General features: G+C 51.5%; 2 protein-coding genes across 4 annotated transcripts; one reads left to right on the top strand and one right to left on the bottom strand.

Moving 5' to 3' along the window:
* Nucleotides 1–3,722: 3,722 nt before the first annotated feature.
* On the bottom strand, nucleotides 3,723–5,665 carry BLCAP (BLCAP apoptosis inducing factor). Its single transcript, XM_026009714.2, has one exon. The coding sequence runs from the start codon at nucleotides 5,514–5,516 to the stop codon at nucleotides 5,253–5,255; it is 264 nt and encodes an 87-aa protein (XP_025865499.1). The 5' UTR covers nucleotides 5,517–5,665; the 3' UTR covers nucleotides 3,723–5,252.
* Nucleotides 5,666–7,520: 1,855 nt separating this feature from the next.
* NNAT (neuronatin) lies at nucleotides 7,521–9,953 on the top strand. 3 transcript variants are annotated; one of them, XM_026009711.2, is made up of 3 exons: nucleotides 7,531–7,701; nucleotides 8,628–8,708; nucleotides 8,932–9,953. In XM_026009711.2, the coding sequence occupies exons 1-3, from the start codon at nucleotides 7,630–7,632 to the stop codon at nucleotides 9,022–9,024; spliced, it is 246 nt and encodes an 81-aa protein (XP_025865496.1). In that variant the 5' UTR covers nucleotides 7,531–7,629; the 3' UTR covers nucleotides 9,025–9,953. The 3 variants fall into 3 exon arrangements, with proteins under 3 accessions (XP_025865497.1, XP_025865496.1, XP_025865498.1); XM_026009713.2 differs by having other exon boundaries at nucleotides 7,532–7,701; nucleotides 8,628–8,703; nucleotides 8,932–9,641; XM_026009712.2 differs by lacking the exon at nucleotides 8,628–8,708 and having other exon boundaries at nucleotides 7,521–7,701.
* Nucleotides 9,954–11,283: the final 1,330 nt, after the last annotated feature.

Raw genomic sequence — 11,283 nt, 5'->3', positions numbered from 1 at the left:
GGGTCGGGCCTCCTTAGAGGGCTGCAACCACCAGTGTGGGGCAGGGAATTGGCTGAGGGTTTAGCTTTGGCAGAAGTGCTGAGCTGGCCAAGTGTAGACTCCCCACAGCTGCCCAGGAAAAGAGGTGAGAGGCCAGATCTGGCACTCCAAAGATCTGCCTATTGGGCTGCTAGGGTGCCTCCTTCCTGCTGAGCTGAGCTCAAGGACAGCATGGTCTTGTTCTGCATCAGCTTCTCAAAGCTTGGCACAGGGCCTGACAAATGCTTTAGCATGAACAAATGAGCAGGAGAGTTGGATGATCAGATCACATCCCTAAGAGGCTTGAGCCCAATAAGGGTTATAGGTGGACGGCCACAGAAGAAAGGGAATAACATTTGTGAAGACTGCATCTTGAGCCAGGCTACAGTGGATGTTAAGATGTCCAGGTGAGGAAACAGGCTCTAGGAGGTGTGGTCACAAAGGTGGGGGCATAGGGCCCAGGGCTCCCTGAAGCTCACCTCTCAAGGTCTGTTGGTCCTAAACTGTTCCCCAAGTCTACTCCCACCCACTGTTTGAGTCCCAATACGTTAAAGGGAGACCAATGGCTTCCATATGAAGTCTTCAGCCATTGGTGGGCCAGGTTTATCCCTTCCCCAAGCCCACTCTATCATTAAAGTTTTTCTCAAGATACTGACTTCTTTCTCTGAAGTTTGGCAGACCAAACTTACCCTTCTTCTGGCTTTTGGGAAGACAGTGGTGAGGCAAAGTACTGGGCAGAGGCTGGATAAACCCCTCTGAGTCAGGATCACCTTACAGTACTTGTTGGGAAGAGTACTTCCTTGCTCTTCCCTCTTTTCAGAGTGGTGACCCTCTCACCCATTATGGGGTGGGTAGAGGGTGAGGGGTGAGCTTTGCACTGGATGCAGGGGACTAGACACTGGTAATAACCTTTCTCTGGCCTCCTTTCCTGAAGCTGTTCCATGGGAGGCAACTTTCCATCACCTTTCTCCATCCTCCTCCCTCCCCAGCTTACTTTCTCCTCCCTTCATCTCTCCAACCACCATCACTACTTAGATCCACTTTTCCCTGTTTCTCAGGAGCCAGACAGGACAATGGCCTTCTCAACAGCACTATAGCCTTCACTACTCAAATGTTAGCTGTCCTGTTCCTTGCTGAAAGAATCTCACCTTAAAAATGCTGTTCGGATTGGGTCATCCCCTATTCCCACCAGATCCCTGTTTGTGATGCTTCCAAGTCAGCTGGAAATCGAAGAGTTCCTCAGCACTGTTTGGGGGCCTGCCACTAGCATGTCAGCCTTAGGCCCCTCAGTATCTTCCAGTACAGTTCTTGAAGCTTTGAATAGCCTGATTTCTATCCCCAAAAGCTTTCTGGGGCTTTGATTCTAGGGCAGCCAGCTACTGGTGGCCCTTCATTTGACTTTCAGCCCCATTTCTTTATCTTCAAGAACAGAGATGCTTGATGAGATGCTGAGAAATAACATCTCATTTATTAGTTCACTGCCCAAACATTTATTTGTCCTCAGGTCTCAGCCTGAACATCAATCCTCCCTGGCTTGCATCAGATCCCCCTTTGGACTCCTGTTATAGCACCTGCCGCCATTCATAGTTTTATATGTATTGGTGGGATTATTTACCCAATATCCTACCCTTTCCCATTAGCCTGGATGACTCCTTAATGGCAGGCACTGTCTACTCTGTGTGGCCCTCAGGCCCACTCCTACCCCCTGACTGAATGAATAACAGTGTAGGTTCCCCTGAGGGGCGGGAGAAACCAAGTCACTGCTTAGCGGACATCTGATGAGCAGAAGCACTAGCACTGCCACTCAACAGAGGGTTGAGCAAAGAGCTCTAGGCAAGTGATCTTCAGGCAGAGGGATGAAGTTCAGGAAGGCTTCCTGACAGAGGCATATCTAGGTTCACAGGGTACACTGAATCATAAAGCAGATGCAGGCTGTCCTGCAAGGGCACTGCCACCTTTCCAGAGCTCAGTCACCTTCCTCAAGTGCATCCAGGAGCACTTTAAGAACCCTATGAAGGATTCCCAGTATTTAGGGTTAGGAACTGTTTGCTCCAAATACCACATTTTATCTATAAGGAAGGTGAGGTCCAGAGCAGGGCACAGAGCAGTTCTGACAGAAGCCTCAAGGGGTCTTGTGGTTACCAGGTATCCTGTGAGCAACCATTTCACACTGGAAGCCACAGTAACCAGAGGGATCGCACAGCATTATTTTCGAAGGCCCAGTGCCCCTGTTCTTTTCCCAAAGAGGTATCTACTTTTCATTTTCCTGAAAGGTGTTTCAGAAAGAGAAGGCAGGGTGCTTGCCGGTACTGCCTTGCCAAGGTGGAAAGCAGCCCTGCCTCACAGACAGAATGCTGATTTGGCAGTCACCTTGTGGGGGAGTGGGCTGCAGGCTCCCTGCGGGAAAGGGCCACAAATCTTTCAGAGGGAGGCCTGTTTGTAACTCTTAAGCGGGCTTGACCTACAACAGAAAGCTGCTTTCTGAGGAAGAGCAAAATAAACAATTATCTTGGCTTCATTTATCATCCAGGTGCCTCCACAGGAGAGTGGGGCCACAAAAGCCTTATTTGTTTGCTTGTTTTGTTTTTGGAATTTGCAATTGTCTATTTTCTTAAGTCTTCCCCACTAGGCTAGAATCATGCGCTCCTGGAGGGTCAGGCCTGGGTCTTGCCCCGAAATCCCCGGCAAGCCTCATACAAGGGCTCAGTTTTTGCTGAATATATCTTCCTCTCCATGTGTAGGACTCTGCAGCTTGTCAAGACTTTGTTGAACCATGAAATATATCCAGAAAAGAAGAATTCAGAGGTAAAAGCACAAGAGGACCAGACAGAAAATATTCAGCATATATAATCAATACAAGTTCAAGTCTTTGAAAATATCTTTAAGATAAATAAATCTTTGGCAAGTTTTGGTCAGAAAAAAGAAAGCATGGACAAGCAATGCTAGGAATGAAAAAAGGGACAAACTGACAATGGGGAAATTTAAAAGGGGCAGGAGAAAATACAAACCTTTATGGCAATAAATTAAAAATCTAGATAAGACATGTGACCTATGAAATCACCAAAGCCCTTTCGCAACGGTTACCTCTATAAACCCTTACAACAGCACTGTGCTTTGGACAGCAGTGCTCAGTGAGGTTTTCTAGAAGGAAAAGAGATTGAGAGGTGGACACCCAGCATAGATCCTTGACAAGCTACTTGCTTTGTCTCAAAGGTCACTGCCACAGTACCTGCCACACTCTCGCACTTCCAGCCACCACCTTAAGCCCCTTGGTTGGAAGCCATCCTTATTTATTTTTCCACTTGAAATGCCATAAGGGGTTTCACTTTATTTTTACTTCAAAAGCAGCACCAAAAAAATCCTTGACGATTAGAGCTCCAGCTGTCCTAAGTTGTTTGTCAAGGGATCGGTTACTCAAATCTCCTATGGAGGGAAACAGTTTCAGGCGAGAGGCCATGGGAGCTGAGAAACACAAATGTCTCATCTCTAAAAACTTTCAGACTCCCTCCTGTTCACCGCCTGGCCTGCCCCCTGCTCCCCCTCCCCCAACCCCACCATCTGCTCTCCAGAGAGCAGATCAAATTTTCGGGCTAAGGTACTCTGGCGCCAAGGACTCAGCCCCTCCATGCTATCCCCTGCCCCCCACCAATGTAGAAATCCAACACCACAACCCAAATGGACTGCAGCCATATAAAACCACAAAGTAAAGTTTATAAAGCTTTATTAAACATTTCAAACAGCTGTGCAACGAACACACCAAAAATAAAAGCTCCAGAATAGCAGTCCAAATGTTCCACAAGTGTGGCCTCACAGTCCCATTCCCTAGATGGACTGCCTCCAGTTCTGTCCTCTGCCTGGCCCACCGCCTTTCCCACTCAGGCAAGAGAAAGATGGATGATTTAGACTGGACGGACAACCATGCCGGTCCCCAGTGGGCAGGGGCCAGGAGAAAGTCTCGTTTGCCAACACTTGTTACTGAAGCGCAGAAAAAGCAAAAAAGCAAGTGACAGTCACAAAGTCTTCCTGTGTATTCTTCGTAACGTACTGTCTATATGCGCAGGACTGAAGGAGCTCCTGGCACGAGGACGATGGCCACTGCTCCTCTCTGTCTTGTCTGAACCACCTTGGAGTCCAGTGTGCTGGTCACCCTGCAATCCCCATGCTAAATAAAAACTGTAGCGCCACCTACTATAGCTAGCTATTGCTAAACCTCAAAATCAGAACACGTTCAATAAAGCTTCTTTAAAAGGAATATACACATGTATCTGTATACACACACACACACACACACACACACACACACTCACGGCACACCAAAAAATACCCAAACACCTATCAAGGGGATCATGGCTGTTATGAAACACACAAGTACTCTCCCATTCACTCGGCTGGGGACTGCTACATCTACGTGGACACACCACACCTCAATCCTGCAGAGCATGCACAGGAGACAGAGGGAGCCCCCCCCCCCCTCCTCAGGACGGTTGAGAAAGGCAGGAGGAAGGGCAAAGAAAGTGAGCCTGGGCTGGTAAGCATGAACCCAGACACCCAGGTGAAAGAGCAACAAGTATGTTACTTCTTTCTTAAAAACGACGTGGAGAAAATACTGGAAATTTGTGGACAACAAACAGTCAAGACACGTATTTGTCTGGGCTGCCGACTGGGGAAAGGAGGATGAAAAAGCGAGGCTCTCGGGCGTCAGCAATCTCTTTTAAATTCGAGATAAGTGCAAAAATGAGCCCTGTCTAGCACAGGTGCTCCCCCAAAAAGGAAAGGAGTAGAAGAGAACTAAAGGGAAACCAGGAGAGGGACTGAAGGGGGTAACATTCTGGGAAGGGAAGAGACCCTGATAAGGAGGGGTCACAGAGGTGACGAGACTGGCATTTTATCTGCCCAGGTCATGCTGGGACGGTTGACCAGGATGGGTGCAGACTCCTCGCAGGAATGAGGCGAGGGGGGTGACCATCCTGCCAGCCTTAGGGTGGGGGGGAATCGAGATGGGGACAGAACACACACAATCACAAGACCACCCACGACTACAGGACTCTACAATAAAAGCACCGGTCAGTGCCATTATTCACATTATAAGGATAAAACATCACAGGCCAAGAAAGGCGCCGTCAGGAATGTGGCACCCGCGGGGCTGCGGGATTTGAAACTCCAATGCTTTATGACCTATGTCAATGCCTCCCCTCCCATCTTCTGCTTCCTTGGAAAGCTAACTGGGCAGGCTGTTAGGTGCCCACAACGCCGGGGTCGTGCGCCGATTCCGGAAGCGGGGAATCAGAGCAGTGGTACAGGAAACAGTTTCCCCAGCAGCTATAGCAGATGAGAAACAGTGCTGCCAGGAAAACCAAGGCACAGATTGTGCAAGGCTTCCGCTCCAGGAGGAAGCTGAGCAGGTAGAAGCCCATGAACATGGAGTGGCTGAACCACAGGGCGGGGTTGAGGGGCTTGGGGATGAGGAGGACGGGCAGCAGCCACTGGAGGCAATACATGATCTCTGCTGGGCAGGGCCTTCACCAAGGCCACCGGGCACCGCTGCAGGAACCGACCTAATGGGAGCCAGCGGGCGCAGGCAGCTGCCCTCCGCTTTCTTCAACCCTCACTCTCCAGGAGCTGAGCCGCTGTGCTCTCTGGCTGTCAGCCCGGGATCACCAAGGCAGCAGGGATCCTGAAGAGAAAAGTCAACATAACAGACAGACAGACAAAAAACAGACAGACAGACACACACACACACACACAGAAAAAAAAAAAAAAAAACAGGAACAGAATGTATACTTATTTGGGAAAATGGATCATGGTTAACAACAGTAAATGTGAATGCCCTTTCCTCCCTGCCCACCCATGAAGTCTACTCTCCACATCACCGTTTCAGGAAGCTCCTGGGGTATCTCCCCTGGGCTTGCTGGGGAGTTGGGCCAGAGGGCTCTTCGGGCAGGTCCGGCACAGTGGACTGGCTTTGCCTGGGCCCTGCCCAGCAGAGATCATGTATCGCCTCCTGGGGCTGCAGCCCGTCCTCAAGGGGCCCAGACCTCACAATACCGCCCTGTGGTTACCACTGGATGGCCACGGGCTCCGTGCTGTGCCCCCACGAGATAAGAACAGGGTTCAGTTCTGGATCTAGTGTCTGCAACAGCAGGTGCTCAGGGGAGAGTTAAAGCACCACACTGCTGGAGTTCACAGAGACTGGATTTTTGAATTCTCTGTGAAGCTGCAGCGGCAGCACTACCAAATATCTTGTTTTAAGATGGCAGCCTGGCATCATTTTGCCAAAACCAGCCAACTTCTTTGAAAGTCAACATAGAAAAAAAAAAATCACCACACTATTTAGTTGTCCAAACTGACCTCATTTGGATCACTTACACTTTCCATCTGCTGCTGGCGCTGTATAGAACCTGACCTCTGTGAGCTTTTAATCGAAATTAACTTTCTATTCACACAGGGGCAAATGCCAGTTGGCCCCTGAGCTAGGCTAGGCAGCTTGCTGGAGAGGCGCTCTCCAGTGGCGGGCCACCAGTGCGCGGAGCTGAACTTGCAGACCGCGGTCTTCCCGCTGTGCCTGGAAATGGACCTGCAGCAGCCACAACCCTCTGGTGGCGGCAGCAAAACCCCATTCCTAGCTCCAGCCGCCCAGCGCAACGGGTACAAAGAGCCTCACTGGCTGTGTTAAGACCTATCAGGGCCTGGGGCGAGGACAGGGGGGGGAGGGGAGCAGAAGAGAGAGGTTGAGAAGATCTGTCCAGCAGAAATGATCCCGGAGCATTTTCCGACCACTTCTGGGAGAGCTCATCTCATCCCTTGCCCGCACACAAAGGCGCCAATCCCTCCCACATCCTTCCCACAGGGTAGATTCCGGGGACTACCACTTTTGGTGACTACCACTTTTGCGCCTAGAGTTCAGTGCCCTGGTTCAGTTCCTTTCAATCATCACTGTTGTAGTAACCGTAAGAAGGGGGATGCAAAGAAATCAGGGAAAAGTTCCGTGCTCAGGGACTCTAGTGAAGCAGAGGACATGGGCTTACAGGCATATCAAATATCAGAATAAGAGTACACTGATCAGGGGCCTATGAAGCCGAGGCTCCGGGAAGGGGAAGGGGCATCTTTTTTTTCCCCCTGCAGAGTAGATGATACCTAAGTTAGGTTTTCCACCCGTGCCCAAGGTGGGTCCTGGCGCGCCACCGGACACTGGGCTCAAATTTGCAGGCCACAGCTCCGAGGAGTTCCGTGCCAAAAGGCGTGCATCCCCTACTCCAGCCTTTTGCTCTACTACTCAAGAGTTGTAGTTCCCCTCCATTTTACACTAAAATTTAAAAGCGGGCATAGCGGAATCTTCTGGAAAGGGGCTAAGATGGAACTCAGGAGGCGGGGGTCGGTGTGGAAAGAGCAGATGGATTATTTTTTCCTCTCCTGGCGAATGAGGAGCGCCCCCGGCCACCCCTCCTCATGGACCCCCCCCCCCCAAAAAAACCCGCGCATGCGCACTTGGATGGCAGGCGGATACTTAAGGCGCGGCCACCGCGGCTGCGGCAGTGCGCCCAACAGCGGACTCCGAGAGATCGGCGGACCTCGGCGAACCGCGCTCGCTCTCAACCCACCGCTCTCGGAACCATGGCGGCAGTAGCGGCAGCCTCGGCTGAGCTGCTCATCATCGGCTGGTACATATTCCGTGTGCTGCTGCAGGTAAGTGTGCCCAGGTTCTGGGCGGGAGAGGGGTCCCGATGCGCGCCCCCTAACCGGCAGGCCCACGTCTTAATTGCCGCCTCCCGGACCCATCCTACCCTTATTGCCGCGGTCCCTGCTTGCCCGAGTGCCGCGGCTGGCACCGCGTGCCCCTGTGCGTTCCCTGCGCCCTCCTCCTCGCGCAGACCCTTCCCAGTGCGCCCGCGCCCGACCGGGAACAAAGAGTTGGGGCGCGGCGGGCGCCAGCCGCTGACGATCGCCGAGGCTCTTAGCGACCAACGCGGTAAGAAAAACCCGCTACATCCAAACTCGACCCCAGGAGGGAGGCGGGGCACTTCTGTTTTGCGAAGAGACTTTATGATCGTATAGCAAAAATTTTCCGCCTTAAAAAATTGCGCATTGCAGGGAAATTTTTTAAAAAATATAGCGCTTGCGAAGGTGGAACCAAAAATAAGTTAGAAAAAGGCACGTCTCAGGGAAAAAAAAAGCACTTCCTAAAAACCCACAACGAATTAGAAAAAAGTAATTCGCGGGGGAAAAAATGAATTCGAGAAAATGCGCATTGCAGGAAAAAGAAATCAGGCAAAAGCACTTGGAAGAAAAAATGCATTTAGATAAAAAGCGCATTGCAGAAAAAATCAGACAAAGGAACTAACAGAAAAAAATCGGATAAAAGCGCTCTGAAGCAAACAATTAGAAACGGTTCTTTGCAGGAAAAATGGAAGAAAAAAAGCACTTCCAAAAAAGGGCAACTTGCTTTATTTAAAAAAACAAATCAAATAGAGGCAAAGTGCTTTGTAAAAATAAAAAAAAAATCAAAAGAAAGCACTTTGCCTATAAAATCATTTACCCTAAAAGCACCCCTTGCAGGAAGAATTCCCTGCTAAAGGAATCCTTTGCCAAAGGAATCGCATATTTCCTTTAAGGTGTTCCTGGAATGCTGCATTTACTGGGTAGGATTCGCTTTTCGAAATCCTCCAGGGACACAGCCCATTGCGAGAAGTGAGGTATACCTAAGTTGTGGGTCCAATCAGCTTGCTGCCATGCAGCCTTCAGCACAGTTGGAAAAGCTCCAGCTGCCCTGACTCGTGGACAAGCTGCGCCCGCGCCTGCCTCTCTAAGTCCGACAGGCGGGCGGGGTAGGGGGTGGGGCGGGGGCGGGCACGGCAGCGCTGCAGGCTAGCTGCTGGTGCCTGCCTCTAAGGGTTGGTCCTGGGTCTCTTGCTGTAGGTGTTCAGGTACTCCCTGCAGAAGCTGGCATACACGGTGTCGAGGACCGGGCGGCAGGTGTTGGGAGAGCGCCGGCAGCGAGCCCCCAACTGAGGCCCCAGCCCCCAGCCCTGGGCGGCCGTGTCACCAGGTGCTCCTGTGCTTCTCAGCCAGCATGGGAGCCAGTGCCGCACAGGAATGGGGGGTCCCCTGTGCTCTCTCGCCAGAGGAGCATTTGCCAAGGTCAGTGAGGGGCCGGTAGGCCCCCGGAGAAGCAGCACCGACAATGATGACAATACCAGATCCCTTCCAAACCCCTTTGCACCCCTCCGACTGCTGGGCGGGGTAGAGGGAAGAGGGGGGGTGTGGGGAGCATACCCCCGAGATCTGGGCACAGGCAATGCATTCTAATCTGGACCAAGTTGGGACAGTGCCATCCCAGCCCCGCAGCCATGGCCGTGCCAGCAGGCCCCACCACAGAGATCCAGACAACTGCACCAGCCAGCAGAATGGACATTCCAGCATCACCAGCCGAAGCCCTGAATCTTGATGCAGCAGACAAGGCACCAACCGCGTGCCTGTGTGGCGGGACTGGAGGGCAAGAGTGAGGGAGGAGGGTTAAGAAACAGAGTGAGGCCCTCTCACTGTCCCTTGCCTACAACACGTGCATTCCAGCCTTGCTGTCTTTGCTCCCTCAGTACCCTTTCCCCCCCTTCACTGCCTCTTAAGCCTACCCCAAAGAAATGTGTCACTCAATTTGGACCTATTCAACCAGTAAATGAATGCCATCTTTACTAAAACACCTTCTCCGAGCCCCCAGCCCCTCACTGATCTTGCTTTCCCTGGTCTCACGCAGTTGTGGTCAATATCGTGGTAATCGCTAATTGTACTGATTGTATAAGTGTGCATTAGTTGTGTCTCCCCAGCTAGATTGTAAGCTCCTGGAGGACAGGGACCACCTCTACAAAAAATAAAAAACCAGTACCTCCCCCATCTCGCACAGTGTTCCAAGACCCTGCGGGGTGGTGGAGGTGCACCAAAAAGTCGTCTCTTGTGACTTCTTCTGCGGCTTCAATACGTACTCCTAAGATTGGGCTAATGCACTATTGTGGAGGGGGCACACTACTTGGGAGAGTGAGGGAAGGCAACAAAAGGGGAATAAGCTGGGACCCTCACACACCCAGTTCCATCTTAACACTGTTCTGAGATAAAGAAACACTTCCCCCACCCCAAAAAGAAAGGTCTACATCTTTACTTATGGTCTCAGAATAAAGGACTGCTTCCCCTCCCCAGGGGGGTGGATGCCTTCACTTGTCCTGGAATAAGGGCCCTTAGCAGGTAATTACTAGGAAAGATGGCGTAAGGTGAGAGTAGCCCTCAAGACGGGGTACGAGAGACCAAGGGGATGATCAGGACTTCAGAACACAAAGCTTTATCTCCAACCTGGAGCCCCAAGGAAATGAGCACTGGACACGGCGGGCACTGGCTTGGACACTGAGAATTGGGAAAAAGGTGTAATGTGGTGCCTCCCCTGGCCTCCAAGCCCTATAACTCCTACCAGGACCACTACAAGAGCATTCTGCCCTGCCTTGCTACTCTCCAGGTCTCCTTCCCAACACCCCAAGAACCTCTCTCTAGCTCTCCCCATTAGTGAGTTCTCCACTTCTGGCATTAGCCTCTATATTCTTAGGGGTGCTTACCAGGTCCCTGGCCCTGGGCTCTCCCCTGCCATGTCCAGGGTACGTGGGCAGGTGGGCTGGCTGTTTGGCTCCCAACCTCTTTCTCTGTTCTTTCACTCTTAAATGAGCCAGGACTCCTTTCACATGGTCAGCTGACTGCCTCGCCAAATGGCCCTGCTGCCTGTTCAGCCTCGTCTCTGGCTTAATGTGTCCCTGTCACTACACACCTGTTCCTGGGTCAACACCAAGGGAGGATTTGGAGGGCCATAAATCTCCCTTTTTGCCTCTTCCTCAAATCCCTTAGTCACAGTTGTCACAAACACTTCTGGAGCACAAAGCACCTTGCCCCCCGAGCCTGATATTTTCCCTCCTCTAAGCAACCCCTTAAGTTTCAAAACCCCAGTGTCAGCACTTTTAGAGGCATCTGGAACTTCAGTACAGCATCAGAGAATTATAGGGGTAGAGGGTACAGACCTTGGCTCTGGTACTGGGCTGTCATCAATCAGCCCAGGCAACCTGGCCAGGTCACCTCCTACCAACCCCTCACCTTCAGTTCCCCCCTGTAAATGGGCTGTTAAGATCCCAGTGAACTCCAGGATACTAGAAACATTCTGCCGGGGCACCTGGGTGGCTCAGTGGGTTAAGTGCCTTTGGATCAGGTCTTGATCCCAGGGTCCCTGGTAGGGAGAAGCAT

The sequence above is a fragment of the Vulpes vulpes genome, chromosome 14 (assembly GCF_048418805.1).
Source record: "Vulpes vulpes isolate BD-2025 chromosome 14, VulVul3, whole genome shotgun sequence".
Lineage (NCBI taxonomy): Eukaryota > Metazoa > Chordata > Mammalia > Carnivora > Canidae > Vulpes > Vulpes vulpes.
This window is presented reverse-complemented; position numbering and strand designations above follow the sequence as displayed.